The sequence below is a fragment of the Polypterus senegalus genome, chromosome 14, assembly GCF_016835505.1.
Source record: "Polypterus senegalus isolate Bchr_013 chromosome 14, ASM1683550v1, whole genome shotgun sequence".
Taxonomy (NCBI): Eukaryota; Metazoa; Chordata; class Cladistia; order Polypteriformes; family Polypteridae; genus Polypterus; species Polypterus senegalus.
In genome coordinates, this window is record NC_053167.1 from 21,373,939 (window position 1) to 21,397,704 (window position 23,766).

The 23,766-nt window shown below is 38.3% G+C and overlaps 1 protein-coding gene across 1 annotated transcript in view; it reads right to left on the bottom strand.

Annotated features, from left to right (window-relative positions):
• LOC120514612 (brefeldin A-inhibited guanine nucleotide-exchange protein 2-like) overlaps positions 1 to 23,766 on the bottom strand; it is a 570,108-nt gene that overhangs the window by 127,812 nt on the left and 418,530 nt on the right. The window contains exons 16-21 of the mRNA XM_039735092.1: positions 21,197 to 21,348; positions 20,900 to 21,072; positions 20,580 to 20,740; positions 20,239 to 20,369; positions 15,700 to 15,829; positions 15,429 to 15,564 (exon numbers count right to left, since the gene is read on the bottom strand). Of these exons, the coding sequence (XP_039591026.1) occupies positions 15,429 to 15,564; positions 15,700 to 15,829; positions 20,239 to 20,369; positions 20,580 to 20,740; positions 20,900 to 21,072; positions 21,197 to 21,348 (883 nt within the window). The remainder of the gene's footprint in view (positions 1 to 15,428; positions 15,565 to 15,699; positions 15,830 to 20,238; positions 20,370 to 20,579; positions 20,741 to 20,899; positions 21,073 to 21,196; positions 21,349 to 23,766) is intronic.

Here is a 23,766-nt window from a genome sequence, read left to right on the forward strand (position 1 = left end):
AAACATTTTGTTACTCGGGGGCTTTGTATAATACAAAGTTTTAAAAACTCTGTTAATGCTTGGTAATAGCCTTCCATTTTACATCAGTTATGAACCCCTGAAAATAAGAATGGTTATAGTAGGTTATAGGAGCCTATACACTACAGGGCTGATGATGATTAGGTTTATTTTGGACACGTTAGGCCAATCAGGATGGAAAATGTTTTAGTGAATAGTTACATCATATCTATTATATGCGTTAGCAAAAGGATTAAAATTTTACTAAAACTGTGAGGGTTATTCTTTCTTTTAGGTAGTCCGGGTGACAAAGGACAGCTATCATTGAAAACTGCTTTTCCCTCTGTTTGTGAAAAAGCACCCTTGGTTTTAATAGCATTCAGGGTGAAGGGGATATAAGTTTAAATTGTGATTCCAAGAGTCAACAAGTGTCTGCAAACATCTTGAATACGAGTCAAAGGACCAGGGTTTGTGCAGGGATCATAGTCAGGGGCAGAGTTAAGCTAGACGATGAATGATCATCTTCATCTTGACTTGCCCATATCACAAAGATAAGATAGTAAAAACTAAAATTTACAAATACTAAGTCACAGAGGAGATTAAAAAAATTCTTAAGACCGTATCTACAAGGGATCACCCCAAGTTCACCGCACACTACAACAGAAACTACGTGTTCTTCGGTATATTATCAGCTAAACTGTCATCTATGTAGGCAGTTCCACAGGATTGCAAAGAGTTGGGGAAAACATTATTTAACATCTGCTAGTATGAGGCTAATTAACGTTAGCTGGTTATTGTTAGAACCTTATCTGGCACTAAAAGTGAGGCTTGTGTTCTTCCTGATATAGGAAGAACATTAAATATTGGAGAATATGAACTACACTGGTAGTCTTGATATTAAGGACATTTGTGCCAAAATAATTAAATAAAGTTAATTACGAAGTAAATAACCACATGAAAAAGTAGTGTTATTAAAATCTGAAAAACTGCCGTGATGTATAAAAAACATTTGAAATAAATAATAAGCTTTTTTTTGACATTCACAGTCTGGAATAGTCTAAATATGTATTCAAAGAGTTCATTTTTAAATAAAAGTTGAAAAGGCAAATTAAAAATATTAAACCTGAATAAAACAGAAGTATCATTTAATGATATCAATTATTGTTAAGTATTATCAAGCACCGGGATCTATTTATAAGGTGTATTCAATTTAGTTATAAACAAAATGATTGCTGGCATTTTGCTTTGAAATTAACAATAGTTTAAGAGAGCTTTAAGAATTAGAATGCAAGACAAACCTCTACACTATATAACAAAATGTTGCTGTTCCAATAGGAGTATCTCGGATCTCTGTTTTATTTAAACCTTTTGACAAGAAGCCCCTGGTCATGGAAATATACCACCTATATTGAAAATGAACAGTGCCGACATGCTAACTAAATAGATGTAATCTAAGATATTCTAGAATATGGACCTGGGCGCTGCCCCCATGATTCTGATAATTAAGGGGTCTTCGCTTAATTGTCCAGCTTCCGGCAGGTGCTATGGATCTTGTAATAGAGACTGCAAAAGATTCTATATTCTTTACTCTGTAATTCCCCATATGACAGAGATCTAGCGTCTGTGTCCGCAGTGTTAACCAGTAATAGGACATGATGTTCAAAATTCACCTAGGGTTTTTCAAAAGAGATAGGATGAGTGTGGTGTGTGTTCTGTATTCTCTTTTCTGTATTAACTATTCACAGTGACCATACCCCGAGACCTTAGGTTTTTTTATGCCGAAGTACCTTTCACAGACCCGAATAAGAGACATCCATCAAAATGCTCTTGACACAAGCAGGCCCATTTAGGCCGGTGGGGCGGGAGTCTCTTTTCAAAGAGTCTTTGCCTCCCCAACCGGCTGGGCTATAAAAAACTTTTTCAATAACCCACCATCCTCGATGGTGAAAGAAATTAGGGTTAGGGTTTAAAAATCAATTGATCCTTTATTGGTCATTTTTCAAAAACAATATAAAAATTCAGACAGGTTTTACCAATCACTTCAATACATTACAACTAAACAGCATGATTAAAAGCCGACAAAAACATGTGATCTCACTGGGACATTCAGTTCAGACACTTCATCTGATTTTCCAGGTCGTATAACCCGTAAAACCTTAAAGGTCCATCAGCCCTATCAGGTCCAGAAAATGGAGTTTAGAGAGAGCCTCGGCTATTTCACGTATTTTTGAGTAAGAGTCAGCATCCGTGTGATGAAAGGCTTGGACGATCGACTCCTGAATAGAATGCTCATTTTTCCGATCGTCGTCAGCATTTTGTACAAAGGTGTTCATCTGGTGAAAAGGCAGAAAGATGCTGAAGCAGCCCAGAGTCCTGATGACCGGGCTCCTGAGCCATGGTTTGCGGAAAACAGACTGCCGCTGCTGCTGCTGAGCCGGTCAGTCTCAAACAGACCTGTGGGCCGTGTATGGTTGGGTTGTTCTGTTCAACATCCCTGCCAGTACTTTTTAGGTGCCGATCCGCTATTATATCCGGCAGAGCCACCGTCCAACTCTTGCCCAGCTTCAGAGCCTTTTGAAATGTTTCACCCAGGGTTCGTCAGTTTGTTCAAGGGCCATGCCCGCATAATTCCATCCTTGGGTGATATGTTCCAATCGGCCGGAGCTTCTATCGGGTCGTCCACGGACTCTTCTTGTTTTACAGCCTGAATGGCCATCTCCTCAGACCCTGCAAGGAACCCTGGATCATCATTAGCAGGTACAAAAATGTCAGGTACTGCGCGGTTCTCCAGAAAACTGTCCAACTAATATAGATCACCAGATGCAGGTACCTGAGGCTCAGGCCCCTAGATCTGGTCAGTTGAAGGCATGAGAAGGTCTGGCCGAGAAGGCTGGTCTGCAGGATAGCCGTTAGGCGCAGAGTATTCAGAGTCGGGCACGACAGCCTCAGGTCAAAACAGGCCATCATATGGGGGCCATCTGGTCCGTAGACCCTCGTGGCTAATCAGGAACATAGCTAGAGAGAGGCTGATTGTTAACGGGTCAAAACACGTTGCTGAAAAAGTTTTTTATACTCTTTAAAAAGAGACTCCCGCCCCACCGGCCTGATTGGGCCTCCTTTGTGTCAAGAGCATTTTGATGGATGTCTCTTATTCGGGTCTGTGAAAGGTACTTCGGCATAAAAAAACCTAAGGTCTCGGGGTATGGTCACTGTAAATAGTTAATACAGAAAGAGAATACAGAAAACACGCCGCACTCGTCCTATCTCTTTTGAAAAACCCTAGGTGAATTTTGAACATTATGTCTTATGACTGGTTAACACTGCGGACACAGGCGCTAGATCTCCGTCATATGGGCAATTACAGAGTAAAGATTATAGAATCTTTTGCAGTCTCCATTACAAGATCCATAGCACCCGCAGGAAGTTGGACAATTAAGTGAAGACCCTTTAGTTTATCAGAATCATGGGGGTAGCAGCCAGGTCCATATTCTAAAATATCTTAGATTACATCTATTTAGTTAGCATGTCGGCAGTGTTCATTTTCAATATATGTGGTATATTTCCATGACCAGGGGCTTCTTGTCAAAAGGTTCAAATAAAACAGATCCAAGATACTCCTATTGGAACAGCAACATTTTGTTATATAGTGTAAAGGTTTGTCTTGCATTCTAATTCTTAAAGCTCTGTCAAACTATTGTTCATTTCAAAGTAAAATGCCACCAATCATTTTGTTTATAACTAAATTAAATACACCTTATAAATAGATCCCGGTGCTTGATAATACTTAACACTAATTGATATCATTAAATGATACTTCTGTGTTTTATTCAGGTTTAATAATTTTAATTTGCCATTTTAAGTTTTATTTAAGAATAAACTCATTAAGACATATTTAGACTATTCCAGACTGCGCATGTCAAAAAAGCTTATTATTTATTTCAAATGTTTTTTATACATCACGGCAGTTTTTCAAATTGTAATAACACTACTTTTTCATGTGGTTATTTACTTCGTAATTAACTTTATTTAATTATTTTGCCACAAATGTCAAAGTTTCATCTTTCATCGTCTAGCTTAACTCTGCCCCTGACTATGATCCCTGCACAAACCCTGGTCCTTTGACTCGTATTCAAGATGTTTGCAGACACTTGTTGACTCTTGGAATCACAGTTTAAATTTACATCCCCTTCACCCTGAATGCTACTAAAACCAAGGGTGCTTTTTCACAAACAGAGGGAAAACCAGTTTTCAATGATAGCTGTCCTTTGTCACCCGGACCACCTAAAAGAAAGAATAACTCTCACAGTTTTAGTAAAATTTTAATCCTTTTGCTAATGCATATAATAGATATGAGGTAACTATTCACTAAAACATTTTCCATGCTGATTGGCCTAATGTGTCCAAAATAAACCTAATCATCATCAGCCCTGTAGTGTATAGGCTCCTATAACCTACTATAACCATTCCTATTTTCAGGGGTTCATAACTGATGTAAAATGGAAGGTTATTACCAAGCATTAACAGAATTTCTAAAACTTTGTATTACACAAAGCCCCCTGAGTGCCAAAGTGTTTATAACCTGTTTTTTTACAATGCTGTTTTAAATTAAAGCCTGAACAAGATAACTGTTTTCTATTCAACATATACTGTAAAATGTTTAGTAAATAAAGAGAGACTAAATACAATTTATAACAAAAACAGAACACCGATGGATGGCTGAATATCCAAGGGAATCTAATTTAGCTTGAAATGCCGCAGAGTGTTTTACAAATAAAACCCTACAACAGTGATTCTCAAGCTGTGGGCTGACTCCGCTAGGGGGCGCGAAGTAACAAAAAGGGGGCTCGAAGATGTGAAAAAAAGAAAGCAAGAATCAAAAATATGAAAAACACATCTATTGAACCCAAAACAAACTAACTTAAACTACATTCTGATACTAGAAAAATAAATATAGAGATAGATAAATGTTGATAAAAGTTAAGTAGGTATAATAAAATATGCAAATAAAGTGTCATGAGAATAAAATCTGATTTTCATGATTAGCAGACCAAAGATTTGGCCATTTGAGAAAAAATAATCGTACATTTGTGTTTTAAACAGAATCTGAATTACTTGGGCTGGCAGGAAAAGATATATGATAGAAGATATCAGATGTCTCCAGTTCCTTTAGGGACTTTATACTGGCTATTATCATTTAAATGAGTACAGAAATTAAGTTATATGCTATGTTTGGGGAGAATCAGAAAGGCACTGATGATTCCAAAGATCAGTCAAGAAAACTGTTGAAAAAATAAGCAGAACTCTTTTGGAAACAAGGATTTTTCTTACAAAGTTTTAAAATTGGACCTTTACAAAAATGCTTTTAGATGCTTTATTTTCTCAAGATGCTTTATTTTCATGTTAAAGCAACTGGTCGTTTTACTTGGCTACTGAAAATGTATTTTTGTTCACTAACGCTTTAGTGTTTAATTAAAATTACCTGAATATTTGATCATTAGTTTAAGCAGAAAGAGTAATTAGCTCTGTTATTTTGTGAGCTATACAAGCGTGCGGAGCTGTTGGCGCCCATTTATGAGGTCACTAGCATGAGCTAAAGCTGACAATTTTAAAAACCTGATTTTAGTTCAATGAACTTCGGAGGTGTAGAAGAGCGCTTCTTACATCCCTTGCCTCTAGTTAAACCAGCACACCTCGCTATAACCTTATGGCTCTAAGAGCAGAAACGTATGAGCTATGAATTAATTTTCAGAGACAAGAAAAGTTGTCTTGGAGACAGGATGACCGCATTGTACCTAGATTACCTGTATAAAATCAGTATAAAGGTAATCAAAAAAGAATAAAAGAAAGATTTTGACTTATAGCTACAACCTTAAGCAACGCAAAATTGGCTCACCTGGAAAAAACAAAACATCTAGCCATACCAGGTTGTGTGGCATTCACACTTTATTTTGCTTTTATTTTATGGCACTGTGTGTTTGACCTATCATACTTTTTTCCTCAGCCTTTTAAAAACAGGCGGCTCCGTACAGAGAGATTATGCATTTCACAAGCAGGTCCCTTCTGCAAGTAGTTCAGAATACTTTTATTATGTCGGAGCTAATGCACCACCTGCCTGCGCTTTTAAGCCACTCCTGAATATTGTCAGAGGAGAGGACCCTGTTTGAATTTTCAGACGAAAACTACTTGATTGGATTACCCGTTTCGGTATGAAAAAACTACTATTGTTTGCTTCAGTCCTATGAATTTGTACATTAATCGTCGTATACGTAGATAGACAAAAATGCTGCATCATATATTTTACGCACGCACTTGAGAATCAACTTGGAAATATTCATATTAAGAATAAAATAAGGATTCAGCCATCCGTTTTTTAAAAACATACTCATTTGGTGCCTATAATAATCATGAATAGGGCTTACAGTAATCCTGGAGAATAGTCTGCATGAAGAATAGTTATATTGCATTTAATCCTATACAAAGATAAAAGAAATAATTTTTCTAAGACGTTCATATAGACGCTGGGGGCTATGGGCTTTGGAAACAGTTGAAAAAATAACTGACGTAATCGTGGCTTGCCAAAGAGTGTTTTAAAGGCCTCTAGTTAAACAAGCACACCTCACTATAGCCTCCTGTGCTTTCTTATTAATCTCCGTTTAAATGCACAAGTGTATTTACAGAGTTTTCCTTTGTCAAAAGGTGCCTAGGTGATAGAAATGAGCTAAGCAAAAAATTAAAAATCACCGCCCACAGCAAATCCAAAAACACACATGGAATCTGTCTCTCTTGAGCGGTGTGGTGATACTTTTAAAAATAACTTCATTATATTATACTTACAAAAAGAGTAACCAAACATGTTATATTGTGTAAGGGATGGCAGACATGGGCTGGCATCTCGACATGTACAGGACATGGTTCATTAGCCTCGGTGCAAGCCCCTATTAAACCTGAGGCCACGGAAGGAATAGAGAGCATGATAACAGAGCTTTTACAGTCAGGTGTGTTAAAAGAGACACAATGCGTTTGTAACACGAGAATGCTCCATGTCTTGAAAGGTGATAAATCAAAGTGGAGGTTTGTACATGACCTAACCCCCAAAACATTCCTGAGACTACCAGCCGGCGAGCTCGCCGGGCCTCACCCAGCGGGGGTGGGTGTTCGAAACAGGCGGGCTCAGTTGTTTGCAAGCGAACTCGCAGAGTCCTCCACCCAGTGGGGTACCTAACATCTTGCATCTACAGTCACTTGCCTGCAAACGCACAAAGTGGTAGTTAGATCCTGTCCAGCTTGTGGGGCACTTGCAGAGCCTGATGTTACTTTCTGTGTGTAGAGAGAGAGAGCAGGCACACAGACCTGCTTGCATGGGGGCTGCTTGTCTTTCTCCCTGAGAAACCTGCTTCACTGGGAAACCTTATTCAATGTTGCTTGAGGATTTTCTGTGAGACAGAACAGGATGGACCTGTAAGTGATAAAGCAAAGATGAGATAGATATTTTAATTTCATGTTAATATTAAAATCATAGATAGAACCGAAGAAAATGCTTCGCTTTTTTATAAAGCACTTTCAGAAGGGTTTTCAGCAGGGAGCACACGTCCTCCCAAGAGAGGACTAGGAAGTGTGGGAAGGCCAGCCGTCAGGTGCTTTCTGAAGGGAGCAGACGTCCTCCGGAGAGAGGACTGGGAAGTGTGGAAAGGCCGGCCGTCAGGTGCTACCTGACCTGGGGTGCCGAAATGGTGTGCTATCTCACTCAGTTGGCTCAGACCGTGTCTGAGCTCTGACACTTTGTCATCTTGCCGCAGCAATAGGCACATCGAGAGAGAAAGAAATCAGGCACACCAAGACCTGCTCTTATCCCCCTGACAGCCCCTGTGAGCAGGTTTTGGTGTGCCAGATTTCTTTCTCTCTCAATGTGCCTATTGCTGTGGCAAGATGACAAAAGAATCTGTCTGTGAGATGGAAAAGCCTGGAGCTGCAAGTCATAAAGCAAAGATTACATAGTTATTTTAATTTCGTGTTCATATGCTTCGCTTTTTATACAGCACTTTCAGAACTGGAAGGTAATTTTGGGGACTGGGAAGTGTGGGGAGGCCAGCCATCAGGTACTGCCTGACCCCAGGGGTGGGGCCGAGGCAGACCCTTCAGGCCAACAGGGTACGGATTGGAACGTGCTCAGACTTGTCCAGGGCCAAGGCAGCAACCTGCCTGGACTTGTCAGGACATGCCCTGGGCTTGTCTGTGCTTGTCGAGGTAAAGGTTGTAACATGCCTGGGCTTGTTTTTCAGGAGAGGGGGGCTGGGAAGTGGGTTGGGGCGGTGGTGAGTTCAGCCCTTGACAGTTTCCTGGGGCAAGCAGGCGGATGCAGGTTGTTGGTGGGTTCAAGGAGGGGACAGACATCCATCAAACTGCCCTTGACAGTTTCCTTAACTAATCAGGTGCAGGGGGCGGGTTCAAGGCGGAGTCTGGACGGGGACTGGGTGCCCTTCACCAATCTGCTGCCAGGGGAAGGTGTCAAAGGGGCGGGACTTCCGGTATTGCATCATAAAGGGGAGAGGGGTCACATGAGGGGGCGGGACTTTCTGGTGTGACGTCTCAAGGGGCGATGGGGCGGTACTTCCGGTATGACTGAAGGCCATTAATCATTTTGATTGACAGTTTGACAGAAGGTGCATGCCTATAACTACTTGTGTTTTACTCTTTCTGGACCCTTAAGCACCTGTAATACTTAACTGCAGGCTATTTGTCTTTTACGTTAACTTTACTGTTCCCTATCAGTTTTCCTAACTTGCACTTCTTTTATTACTTCTTCACTTTGGAGCTCCCTGCCTTCACCATTTGAACTTATTAATAAAAATTTATGCTGTCGCCCTTTTGTTTGTTCTACTTTATCCCTCTCTTTACCAGTTACAAGTCACTGTTACTTTTATTACACTGTTGCTGTTATTACAAATCACTGTTATTTTTAACTATGCATCACTTATAGCCTTGCCTGTTTTAGCTTCCATTTAGTCATTGCTTTCCACTGTGCCTTGCTTCTATATAAAAGTAAATGCCCATTCTAAAGGGAAAAAGAACTTTAAAACTCTTGTTCACCTCCTTAGTGACAATGTTATCAACAACAAAAATTTGTTTTTTAATTAACTATCACACCATAGTAACACAAACACTCAGGACATCATTTTCTTCCACTTCAGGGAGTCTCCAAGCAGTTTGAGTTAACTTTGATAGAATTAGTTTAAGAACACTGGAATGTAGCTGACACCTTAATGAAACGCACAACAAAACAAGAGTTTCTGTTTGATTCACTGTCCAGTTCCCTTGTAGTATCTCAAATGCCAACACCACAAAAGTCTGCATAGGACATACAGATGGTCAAATCTTGCTTTAAGTTTAAAACAACGGTCATGTCAAGTCCATGTTTTAAAAACCCTAACTTCTGTATAAGAAATGGCTTATGCACATTTCCAAACACAAAAAAGTTTTATACATAAGGCCCCAGGAATCTGTATGCCTCCTATCCACTACTTACTGCAGACTCCTCTATGTGGTATGTCACACTAATGTATTTTAAGTATGATGTGTATATGGTGAAGAGGAAGGAAGTATTGAATGGTGTCTTTTGTTTTCTTCTCTATTGGCCTTATGATTAGTTGTCATGATTTTCAACAATTTCATTTCTCTTGCTGTGTGCTTACTAATATGTATGTTATTTTCTGTAAATAATGTATAATTTTAACTAGTTTTGTTACCACATTATACTGTAGCTGTAAACTTGTGCAAACACTTCAAAACTGTCCTGAACTCCTACTTGTTTCAGATTGTTGCTGTTTTGGGTCATCTATCACCTTATCTGTAATATTCCTCTCTAACTGCCTTTTAAAATTCATATTTTAAAGGAGTTGCCCCTGAGCCCAAAACCACGGACACAACAATACCCAACACAATTCCAGATTCAAATAAATAATTTTCATCTGACAGAAAGCCCTTCACAAACAAATAACAGAAAAATCAACCATTCACAAATCCTCCTTCTTCCTCCAAAATAGTGTTGCCCACTGCCTCCTGACTATAATTAAAATAAAATGAGGCAGCAGGCTCTCTTTTAAACTAAACCAAGGAACTGCTTCCAGTCTCCTGTCTAGGTCAACTGGAGCATTTCCGGGACCCACGGAAACCAGGACAGTCCTCCCATGGCAGCACCATCTGGAGATCCTCAAAGATATCAACAGGGCTGCGTTTTCCAGGCTCCAGCTCCCATGCCACTCTGCAGGTGTCTTTATTTGGTCCAGCCTTGAGGAACACTGCCAACTCTCATGAATTGCTGATAAGCCTGTTTGCCCAGTCCATCCATTATGGAATCCTGGCCTTGCATGAATCCTTCCTTTATACCAGCCAGGGTGCCTTTCCTTCCTCTCTGGCACCCAAAGTAGATCTTTTTTCTTCTCATTTTTTACCCACTTTTGGAGTTTTGAGAAAGTTCTTAGTAATTCAAAATTTTGAAATAAATCTCTCCCATTTTATACTATTTGTAAAATCATTTTAAACTTGTTCCACTGCTCTTTCACAACGTCTACACTTAAACGATTATCACAGTTTATCAATTTTAGGCTTTTCTACACCAGTTCAAAATGTTGCTTACCAAAGTTAGACTTAACAGTTTTAGTCTTTGCACAAGAGAGAATATCATAAAACATAAACAAAAATTGAAGTAATCCAGACATGGAAAATATTACTAACTTATGAAAAATGTCATACACATTTGTGGAATCTGTCAAATTCACTTCAAAATTCACTTCAAAACTTTACATCATACACATTTCTCTAAGTTCACAGTATTCAATTTTTTTTTCATTCTCTCCCTACTACAGGGGCAGAACAGGGTGTAACTGATCAAACCAACAATGAGTACGGTTTTGATTTGCTGATCTGTAATGTATACACTGTAATAAAACTTTGAAGTCAATAAAACACCTAAAAAAATAAAAAAGAACACCAACACTTCAGAAGAGACTTCCCATTGCTGAATTTTTTAAAGGTGTTATCTGGTCTCTGCATCAGCTGTTTGGGACTATGTTCTTCCCTTTACTAACCTGTGTCAGTCTTTTGTTTCTGTTCTCAACTATTATGGTGTCTCTCTCTCAATTTATGGTGAGTTAGGCTTCCTTGGAACCTGCTGTAATGCATATTCAATAGCTTTCAGAAGGAGGATTTTTAATAAATAATAATATACACTTATATCACTCTTTATCCTGCATAACTATGTTCCTATAGTCAATTCCAAGTGTCCATGCATATACAAATGACCTCCTATCTGCAGTGACATAAGATATGCATTTCTGCTCCTCCCTCTCTGTTTTCTGTGGACCCGAATTTCATATGGTCACTGAGCCATCCATCAATGTATACATGAGCATGTCTATCTATCTATGTCTATGTACATGTACATTATTTAAACACCAAATCATGTGTTAGAAACTTAATATACACAGTATGATGACATGGTGAGTGTTTCATGCTTAAGAATTTACAAAGAATGGTGCAACTTAATACTGGCATAAACAGCATGAATATTTGGATCCATACTCCATTACTTTCTTATGTCCATACTGTATTCCCTTATGTCAGCAACACGGATAGGTGGTAGTGGTGGAAAGATATGAGGGTTATTTTCTTAGTACAAATTGGGCCTCGAGGTAGTAACAGTTGACTATTGCAACTGAACATTACTTTTCAAATGTTTACTTCCAGCATGATAATGTGCAATATCCATTCTTCAGATGGTTCAAAGAACTGCCTTTTTTGCATTTTGTTCTTCCGGCCCACAGTAAAAAAAAATGCACACCAGAAAGAGATACTGACCAGGCCTGGATTCAAAAGCAGTTTCCTGGAGGTTTAAGGTAGCAGAGTGTTAATCATTGTGCCACTGTGCCCCCATTATGCAAATAACTGAACTCATACTTTATAAATAGAAAGTCAAAGCATTCTACGTAAAATATGCATACATACAAGAACGGTACTGTTAAGATAAAATAAAGCATCACCTACAAAGCAATTAACCTCTTCAACATTGTATTTTATTACAAAAAAACATGTAAAATGCATTGCATTTTTTTGGCATGAAAAATGACATTTTCATTAAATCTCAAAAGTATAATAATGATGCAAATAATAATAGTAATGAATAAAAATAATAATATGAAATGAACAATAACAACAAAAATTATAAAAACAGTAATAATAGTACTACTAATGATGCCAAAACAATGTATAATCTCAAAATGATTCCTATGTGTGGTAAATCTTAAAGCACGGTGAAAGAGACAATCCAACATCACAGTCAATAAAATGTCTACCAATAAGACGCTCTGGACTGATCCACAATGTGCTGGGTCGACCGCATCTGTTTAAAGGTAGTGTCGACAGTAGATATGCACCAATGATTTGTTCTACAAGCTGGCATGCACAAGGCTTCGTAACCTGCTTGTTGCCTTTTGCTTGTACAGTGATTGTAGCCACATTGTGTACAGTGCTAAGAAGACAAACATCTTTCTTGTCTTTCTATTTCAGCACAAGCACTTTACCCTTTTGCCAAGCTACTAGCACACCATGCTGCAATTTTGCTGTCTTCAGGAATGCCACGATGGCTGGGGAACACTGTCCCATATGTATCAGTCTTTCTTTGCAGCAAGATGTCAAATAACTCTGACAAAGTATAAAAATTATACATGGTTACACAGTAACCTTGATCTAGCAGAGCATCTATCAAAGTCAGCACAGATGATGCAGCAACGCTGTACTGATTATATTTCAGATCAAACATCGTCCCTTTCCCTGTTTACAGAACTGAATTCCAAATGTATTCTGTTTTTGATTCACAATGCTCATAAAACGTTATGCCGAATCTTGCTCTTTTTGATGCCATGTACTCTATCCATGACAATCTGCCCTTATAAGGTATGAGACTTTCATCACTGATATCACGTCTAGAATGTAAATGCTGTGAAATTTTGCCTGGCCTGGTACATCTACCAAATTTTATTCAGTCTGGGTGCTGGATGGGAATTCTCATCAAAGTCTTCATTGTTGGTAAAGTGCAGATTGTGACGATGTGGGTTCTGGCTCCACACTCCCATTGCTATTTGGAAGCCTTAAACCCAACACCGTCGATAATGAAACCGAGTGAGCTAGTCAGTGAAGGCAAATAATTGAGCAAGGGGATGGTTCAAAAAAAGTGCAACAGTGCTTTTATTAAAAATCCAACAAAACAGTGTTCAAATAAATTGTGCAGTTCATTCAAGTTCAAATATATAATCCAATAAAAGGTGGAGGTTAAAAAACAGCAAACAAAAGCAATCCTTTAATTTCGAAGGTTAAAATGTTTCTTTGGAAGCAGTTTTAAAACAACAACAAGCTCGGTGCTTCTTTTAACATGTGACTCCCCTGCTTCTCCCTGTCCAGGTTTCGCAACAGGGGAGCCACTCTCACTCTGCGGCTGCCCTTTTCAACACACTTACTCGAGACTGGAGACCTCCCGATCCCTGGCTCCGGCCTGGCACTCATACCAGCCTCGGAGACTTGATTCCCACAACGGCCAGGTTGCCCACGTTGGGGATTCCACCACCAAGCCTCCCGACTTCCGCTGACTTTCCGGCCTTCTGCGGCCAGTCGCCTTCCCCTGGTCACTCCCGCTACCTGATTGCTCAGTCCAACTGAAACGCCTGGGTGTAGGCCCAATACCCCAGGCCCTCGCAGCTGCCCGTGAGCGCTCGTTCGCTCTTCGCGGCTCTCTCTCACTGACCTGCTTCCTCTCCTGCTCCCGGTAACCTCCGTCCTCTCTCCTTTCGTTTCTTTTTTCTTTTTTTTCCCCTCCTAACCGACTTGCGCTTCTTTTTAAAGAGTGAGGGGCCATAGCAGCCTATTAGCCACGGGAACGAATCACAGAGAGCGGTGATTATTTAAAACGAATGGCCTTTGCTCAGTGAGCTGTGGACCCATAACACCACATCCCCTCCCCATAAAACTCCAGTTGCATTGGGTTGGCAGTGGCGTGGAGCCTTCCCATGAAATAATCACCGCTCTCGCGGCGGCTTAGCGAGGAGTCGTTGGGCCATAGCAAGCCACGGGGTGGTTCTGCGGTGTGGGCGTTTCTCACCGAATGCACAGGTGAGGAACTGCCCACATCTGTGATTCGTTCACATAGCTAATAGGCTGCTATGGCCCCTCGCTCTTTAAAAAGAAGCGCGAGTCGGTTAGGAGGGGAAAAAAAAGAAAAAAGAAACGAAAGGAGAAAGAGGACGGAGGTTACCGGGAGCAGGAGAGGAAGCAGGTCAATGAGAGAGAGAGCCGTGAAGAGCGAGTGAGTGAATGAGCACTCACGGGCAGCTGCGAGGGCCTGGGGTGTTGGGCCTACACCCAGGCGTTTCAGTTGGATGTCGCTCCCGCTGAGCAATCAGGTAGCGGGAGTGACCAGGGGAAGGCGACTGGCCGCAGAAGGCCGGAAAGGCAGCAGAAGTCGGGAGGCTTGGTGGTGGAATCCCCAACGTGGGTGACCTGGCCGTTGTAGGAATCAAGTCTCCGAGGATGGTATGAGTGCCAAGCCGGAACCAGGGATCGGGAGGTCTCCAGTCTCAAGTAAGTGTGTTGAAAAGGGCAGCCGCAGAGTGAGAGTGGCTCCCCTGTTGCGAAGCCTGGACAGGGAGAAGCAGGGGAGTCACATGTTAAAAGAAGCACCGAGCTTGTTGTTGTTTTAAGACTGCTTCCTGAGGAATGTTTTAACCTCGTTTTAAAAAGGATTGTTTTTTTTGTGTGTGTTTTTTAACCTTCACCTTTTATTGGATTATTTATTTGAACTTGAATGAAATGCACTATTTATTTGAACACTTTTGTTGAATTTTTAATAAAAGCACTGTTTCACTTTTTACCATCCCCTTGCTCAGATGTTATTGCCTCCACTGACTAGCTCATCGGTGACATTACCGACGGTGTTGGGTTTAAGGGTTCCCAAGCAGAAGATGGGAGTGTGGAGCCAGAACCCACATCGTCACACAGATATTTCATAATTAGTGAAAAACTACGCTCAGATGTAATTTCTCCAAAGAACTATAGCACTGACAGCCGTTTAACAGTCCAAGTGATTCTCTGTTCTAATGCTTACACAAGACACATCTGTACAGTTGCCCAAGTGACACTATGGACTAATGCTTTCAGCACAGTTTTTGCAGCAAGATTAACGTTCAGGTCTAACGCTACGGAAGCTACTAAAGTTTGGGAAGTTTATTATTTAGATATTTGTGCTTTCAATTTTGCCAGAATTTAACACAATATAGAACTGAAAAGTTTCTAAATGCAACACAATGTCTGAATTCATATTTTATTAAAAGTTTAAATACCATAAGATGTAAATAATTAAATAAAACAATATATCTTCATTAACTTACCCTGCTTTACACACCACTGAATTTGTGCAAAAATATCTGCCAGTAAGAACTCATTTAAAGGCTCATAGAACTGAGTGAAAACATCACAGATTGCATAGAGTGCATGATTACATGTTGTCATCATCCACTCTGTCCTCTGTAGAAACAGGAGAAAAACAATGAAAAAGGAGTAAACTCCTTTATAAATAAAGGATAAGTCAAACAATAAAAACATACAAAGACAAAACAGAGTAAGTGTACAAATACACAAACATAGAAAGCAAAAGATTACCTCAGTTTGGAGCTCTTGGAGTTTCATATTGTCAAAAATTCTGAAGACAATCCGAAAAAGATCTTGCCACCAATGTTTCTTAAAGGTGAGGCCATAACTCTTCATTATCTCAAACATAACTGTAAGACCTCTAATGAAATAAGTAAGAAGGGTATGTGTCATATAAATTAAACACAAAGATGAAAAAAAAAACATTCATAGTCTCAGTTCCACCTGGAAGGCAGTAGTGACTGTTATAAATGCACTAGATTTGTCATTCTAATAGCAGCATTGGCATTATTGTCAGTTCTACCCCCATCAAACAAGTTTTCTATGTGTTTTTCCAAATATTTTATATTGCTTTGTACTAATGTTATGGTTAATTACCAAATCAATACATTGTGACTTATTTTCTTAATGATATAAGGTAAAATATGCACTGAGAATGTTATTTTAGGGTTTAGTAATAAAACAAAGTAAAGACTATATTAACATTGCAAAAGAAGTTGTAAAATACATATTGCCTACTGAGTAGATTGGCTGTAATGATATTGCCTTCAAAGTAGAAAAGCAATTAACTCAAATACAGGTCACATAGCCATTGACTTTCACAGATACAGTCATTTTGAGAAAATACCCTGAGCTTAATATTACATTCATCATAACATATGCAACTATATATTTTGCAGCCTAATGCTAAAATCATTTAAATTAATTTTTCCCCTCAATATCAGGCAGCACTCATCATCCCAGAAAGCCAAATTGTAAATGGGATTTTATTAAAAATAAAAACACTGAAAGATCAAACTGACATAACTGTTTAGACCCTATACTCAGAATTTAGTGGATGTAAGCAATTTCAGCCTGGATTCTTATACAATACAATTTATTTTTCTATACCCCAAAATCACAGAAGGCGTGCCACAATGGGCTTTAACAGGCCCTGCCTTTTGACATCCCCCCGACAAGGAAAAACTCCCACCCCGAAAAAGAAAAAAAAGAAGCTTGTAGAGAAAAAAATGGAAGAAAACTTAGTAAAGGCAGTTCAAAGAGAGATGACTTTCCAGGTAGGTTGGGCATGCAGTGGGTGTCAAAAAAAAGGGTGAATACAATACACAGAACATAACAGAACACACGTAATCCTCATTACAATACGACAGGACATTAGTAATATTACAAGTACAGAGCAAAATGCAAGAGTAATACACCTGTAAATATAAGAGTAATGCACCTGAAGAACACTTTCAATTAACTATGCTTATTTAAAAACCAGGCAGTTTAAAGATAATCTTTAAAATTGCAATTCTTTTTTTTTATAATGTCATTCCTTGCTGGGACCATAGCAAACATTGATAGAATGGGTGTCACTTAATGTAACTAAGGGAAAAATAATGTGTAATAACTTTGGAAGTTAACTGTAGATATCCAATTAAAATAGTTAAAATAGGTGGAACTTGCAGTGGGCTTACCTTAAGAGGTCCACTATATTGACTGAAATTGATAATAATGAATTACAGATTAGCAAAAATATAAAGACAAACCTGTATAGACACAAATAATTGTATTGACAACTTAAGCTGTCATAAGACTTTTGAAACCCACAATATGATTTCTCTTAATATTAGAGATTTAACTTGGAAGACATTTTGCATAAATGATTTTATCAGCGATATGAAAAGTCCAATTTTGTGTGAAATGTACCTGAACAATGATAGTGCTGCTGAAAAATCCCCTCCAAATCAAAACTGACACTATTCAAAGAAAGAAAGACTTCAGTCTGGCAAATATTTTTTAAGCTGTATAAACAATAAAAATATGAATTTTGCTAGTTAAGTGCCTTTCAAAGTGTATTGCTTTCAGCAAAATATACAATGTCTTCCTAATAATATTTGATTTTGACTTTTATGTTGATAATTTGTGTGACCACATGGTAAGAAACCTTAACTTATGCCATTCTTTTGATTTCAGTCAAAATATCTTCGAGCCAGGACATAAAGGAGGACACAGACTGAATCTAGTTATTTCAAATGTTGTAAAATTGATGTAGCAGAGGTTCTGGACATATCTGACAATGTTCACACTTTATGTACAGAAGAAATACTTGTAACTAAAACTGAACAGCAACACATTGCTAAAGGATTATACAGTATTTTGATGGCACAGTTGCTTTTAGGTATGCTAATATTCTGAATAGTCTGTCTGAGTTTAGTGTGTATACTGTCAGCAATGTAAACAGCTGGAAACCTTCAATGCTGCACGATTTTTTGTGACCTTGCCCAGATCTATGCCTTAACACAACTCTGGCTCTAAGCTCTGCAGGCAATTCAACTGATTTTACGGCTTGGTTTTTGCTCTGATACACATTATCAGCTGTGGAATCTTATATAAACAGGTATGTGCCTTTCTTAATCATGTCTAATTAATTTAATTGACCACCGGTGGACTCGAAACAAGGTGCAGAAAAATCTTAATGATGATCAACAGAATGAGATGCACTTGCGCCAAATTTCAAGTGTCATAGCAACGGGTTTGAATGTTTGTAGTAATGTGATGTTTCAGTTTTTGATTTTTAATAAACTTGTAAAATTTTTTAAAATGTTTCTTGTTAGACTTTAGCATACATTCAACATCATAGACCACAACATTTTCATTAATTGCCCATGTCAATAGGTAGGGCTCTCTGGTAGTACCTTAGTCTGGTTTCAATCTTATATACTAGGTAGAAAATTCTTTGTAAGTGGTGCTAAATATATGTCAGGGTCCCATGGAATTATATATGATGAAATACAAGGATGAATTCTGCTTGCTGTTATTCTCAATCTACAGTATGTGCTCCTGTTAGGCTAAATTATTTCAAAACACAAGGTGAACTAACACCAGCTATGCACATTACATGCAGATTTATTTATCTAAAGCACCAGATGACCCTGAGACACTATGTCTTCGAATCAGTGTTTTACTAGAATTATAGAACGAATGAAAGGTAACTTCATCAAGATAAACAAAGAAACAAAAATAATTTTTAGGTATTGATAGAAATTAAAAAGTGGTTGTCTTAAAAATAAATTTGATTACATAGGCTTGCAAATCAAGCTAAAAATAAAATATTTAGGTGTCATTATTTTAATTAGACTGAAATGATAATTATGACAAAAAGAAATTCACCAAGAGATGGTTACTGTATGTGAGCTTAGAAACAATTAAAGAGAGTAAACATGTCATTACCAAAAGAGGTAAAACAATCAGGGAAAATGAGAAGCAAAGTAAAATGCATAAAGGAGTTCAATAAACCAAAACAAAGTCTGACACTAGGGCCTACTTGTTTGAAAGCTAACTAATGTAATAATTGCTTTTATTCAATTTTATCCATCCAAGGGATGAGAAAATTATGAAACCACTGCTATACTTATACAGCATCCTGTGATGTAACTGATGCTTCGATTGTTGTCACATGATGGTACCTGTCGTATTGCATAAACAAAAAATAAGATTGGGGAAAAAATAAAACCTTTATAACAGAATCTGCATAATACACAACCATAAAATAGATTAAAATAGACACATATAATGCATTAATTGCTATATAATCCCAAACGCAAACAATCAGTTTCAAGAGAAATAGATGATAGAATTTGGCCAACAAACAAGGAACAAGCATATCTCACTTGCAAACCCTTAGGATGATGATCTCGCCACTCAACCAGGAATTCAACTCTGGAGCCTTGTTTTCTCAAGGAGAAAACACTAAAAACTAGGTCAAATATCAGATAATCTTTTCTCATAAGCTCAGTACAGATGGACCTGTATAGAATTCATTCATGAACAGATATACAGAAGACTAATGACAACAAATATTAAGTTTTACAAATTAGAAATTATATTTTAGATATGATTATATAGTAGTAGGTCTGCCTCTTGAAATTACTCTTTATGAGACACTGGGAGTCATAGTGGATTCAGCACAGTCCACATCCAATGTACACCAGCAGTTACAAAGGCTAAAAAGAAGTTGGTTTACATAGCATGCTGCGGTTGGTATAGGGCAAGTGAGCTCGGGCTATACAATGCTAAACATCATCATAGTTGTGGGTCTTTGAGGAAGGCCCTAAACCTGAAAATTGCTCCAAGGGTGCTGTACAATAGCTGACCCTACGCTTTGAGCCCCCAGAAGTCACATGAAGATAATTTCCCCTCTGGGATTAATAAAGTATATCAAAACCAAAAATCCAGAATATTGTGCAGCACTCAGTCTCAGTATTAAAGGTATAAAAATGTTACAAGAAGTCTAAATAAAAAATACTAGTATTATTATTCAATGTTGCCTGTAAGGAAAGAGGAAAGATTGAGAGTGTTGAATCATTTTAATTTAGGCTAGTAGCTATTAAGAGGTGAAAGGAAAGTCTTTAAAACTGTTACTTTAAAATAACTTTAAATAAACCAAAAGGACAGAAATGGAACTTGTTTAAATAACTATTTGCAAAAACAGAAATTTCTTCTTCACACAGATCATCACTTGTATGCAAAATAAAATAATCGGTCATGAAATCAAAAGCCTCATACCTAGTTCGAACATCCAGTTTGCAACGATTAATGATGCAAGACAGTTCAAAGAGGATAGGAAACCATCCACGAACCCATACTCGATCTTCTGGGGCCACATTCATATCATCGCTAGTATACTCCTTCAAAGACTGTTTGAAGAATTAGACAGAAGGTATTATGTTTGTTAGTTAGCATTCCAGAACTTTATAAAAAATATTTATTGTGTTTTGATTATGGTACGGTATCTGTATATATATACCAGGACCTTGTTGCTTTAATGTGCTTTGAACAAGAAGCTTATTACATAAGAGAACAGTGCTTCACAGTACAATCTAAGTAGTATACTTTTTTTAACCAACCTGTGGTCCTTCTGACACATATTTAGCACAGTGTTTGATGAGTCGTATTGCTTCCATACTTGTATCGGGAAAACCAGCATTGCAAGCAAACTCTGACAGACATTTTACTGCATCCTGAAAGGAATCTATGGCAGCTGAAAAATGTTTCTGAAATATGCTCACTAAAAGGGTGACAAGTAGAGCTGGTGGTTAAAAGCTTGTGTATCCTTTTATACAATATAAAACTGTAATACAATGCATAAACTCAATAAAACATATTCAAAGAGAGAAAAACAAACATACCAAACAGTTAAAAATTAGGAAAAAGAGGAGATATGTACCAACAATATGACCAGTAGTTTGAAAAGCCAATTTCACTATTGACTCATCATAATCTGAAGCTGCGTGATGAAACACTGAGAAAATGTTTTTCCAGCCAGAGCGGATATTGCCAGCCTGTGAATTCACCATTTGAGCTATGCAATGAATTACCATGTCACGGATAGTTGGAGACCTAAATTACAAGATAAATTACTTAGATTATTTACATGGAAATTCATTTTTAAATTACAAAAAAACCTACTTATTTTATTTAGAACTTGATTTCTAGTCAAAACATTAAGTGAAAGTATTCTCACCTGTTCTTTTTCAAGATATGTTCAAAAGGCCTCAGGAAATCCTTCTGGAAACGAAAGTTTGCAAGTTCTCCTTTCTCCAAAAATTTCATAGATAGCTGCCTCAGGGAGTCGACAGCAAATATTGCCACATCTTCATTTGGGTTACAGCCAACCTTGAATGTAATGCAGAACATTCAAAGTTACTTTTTGTATAAGTTTTTCATTTTAAAACCGTTAAAATGTAGCCTGAATTATTTTTTTAAACCCATGTTGTGCACAGTGAATGGTACAGGTCTCAATTTTATACTATACCTTTGACAATGCCATAGTACAAACCAATATTCAGATGTCCATATTGTTTAACATTTGGAAATCTTAAAATATAAGATACTTCCATTAACACTGTAAGAGAGAAATTGAAAGCATACTTAACACTTTCACAAAAATAGCTATTATCACCTGTGATAATGTATTAGGGAAAGATTTTTAAAAATACATTTGTTCTTTAATAAAATTAAAGACAACTGCACCGCCTGATCGTCATACCAGTGATATTTTCATAGTGAAAATGAGAACTAGAACTAAAAATATTGTTTTGCGTTTTACAAGGAGAACTGAAATTAAGGCAAACAGAGAAACTAAAACTAAATAAAAATAAAAATTAGTGATATGTGAACAAACTAAAACGAGAACGAAAATTGAGTAAAAATGAAAAACACAGCAATAGCATTTATGTTCAGTCCGGTTCAGTTGTGAAAAAGGGGTTGTTTATAGGTCGCCTGGAGCGTTCAGTTATGTTGCACTGTTTAATATGCGGTGGTCTAGTAACTTGGGCTTACTATAGTCACATGGGTTGAAGCTGCAAGCACTTGTGTTTGACAATGGCAAGTTTTGCACAGATGTTTGCGGGTAGAAAACAAGAAAGTAATGTGTGGAAATACTTTAATTACAGTGCAGATGATAATAAAAACAAATGTTGCATTCGAGAAGAAGAAAAGAGTCTTGTAGTTTCAGTGCAGGGCCAGCTGGATCAGTACTTAGTGGATGCTCAGCACTTCTCTGGCACCATGACTGCACTTCATACAGGGACATGCAGCCTCACCTGTCATTGTGAAAAGTAAAAAAAAAAAAATTAATAATGATAACATAAAATAAATTTGTCCACTGGTCTGTGCTATACATTTTTTTCTGTGTGATTCCAATAATTTTGATACTTTTTATAGTCAAAAATCGCTGTATTTACACATTTCCTGATCAAATATAAGGGAGAAATGTGAGGTGTGGCAGCGACAAGACGAGCCTTAGACTGCACAGTCCCTCACTTACTCGGTTGATGCATGCAATTGGCACATGCCTGTTGCTGTCTCTTTGTATGTCACCAATATAATATTTGCACACACTTCTGTTATAAACCCTGACTTTCCACAGTCTGGCTAATACCTATCTGTAATGAATGTGTGTGACATATCTAGTCTTGCTGATCAGACATTAAAACCACAGTGAAAAGGCACACAGTGAGGCAGAGAGTACCATACCGAACTGAAGGGGACGCATGTGAGCCCAACAAGTGCTTGTTGCTGCTGTTCTTCTGCGCAGATGCTCTAGGCACCAATAAGTTAGTGATTTCAGAAAGTGAAGTGCACTGTGGTGGCCCGTTTATTTTTAATTTTTGTTCCAACTGACTGCAAAAATGGAAGATTAAGACTTTTAAAACTAAAGGAAAACAAGAAGGACTTTCACAAGAAAGTGTTGGAGATTTTCATGGAGAAGTATAGGTGCATGGACTTCATTTATAAATAAACATAAGACCATAAATGGTTTTCAATTTTATAAAAAAAAGGATCAGACTAAGAAAAAAACAATCCAATATCTAAAAACTAAATTTTGAACTTAAATAAAATATTCTTTTGTTTTTTTTCTTATCCTTTTGTTGAAAAGTCTGTATTAAAATTGATTAAAGTAACAGAATTAATAGTTTTTGGAGTACCTGGAGGGGGTGCTAGAGGGCATACCATCTGGGGGCTCCCTCGTTCTGCTGGGAGACTTCAATGCTCATGTGGGCAATGACAGTGAGACCTGGAAGGGCATTATTTGGAGAAATGGCCCCCCTGATCTGAACCCGAGCAGTATTATGTTATTTGACTTCTGTGCTCCTCACAGACTGTCCATAACAAACACCATGTTCAAGCATAGGGGTGTTCATATGTGCACTTGGCACCAGGACACCATAGGCCTCAGTTCGATGATCAACTTTGTGGTCGTGTCGTCGGACTTGCGGTCACACGTCTTGGACACTTAGGCGAAGAGAGGGGCAGAGCTGTCAACTGATCACCACCTGGTGGTGAGTAGGCTTCAATGGTAGGGGAGGATGCCGGTCAGGCGGGGTAGGCCCAAACATGTTGTGAGGGTCTGCTGGGAACTTCTGGCAGAGTCCCCTTTCAGAAGTAGCTTCAACTCCCACCTCCGGCAGAACTTCGACCACGTCCCAAGGGAGATGGGGGATATTGAGTCCGAATGGGCCATGTTCCGTGCCTCTATTGTTGAGGCGGCTGACCGGAGCTGAGGCCGTAAGGCGGCCAGTGCCTTGGTGG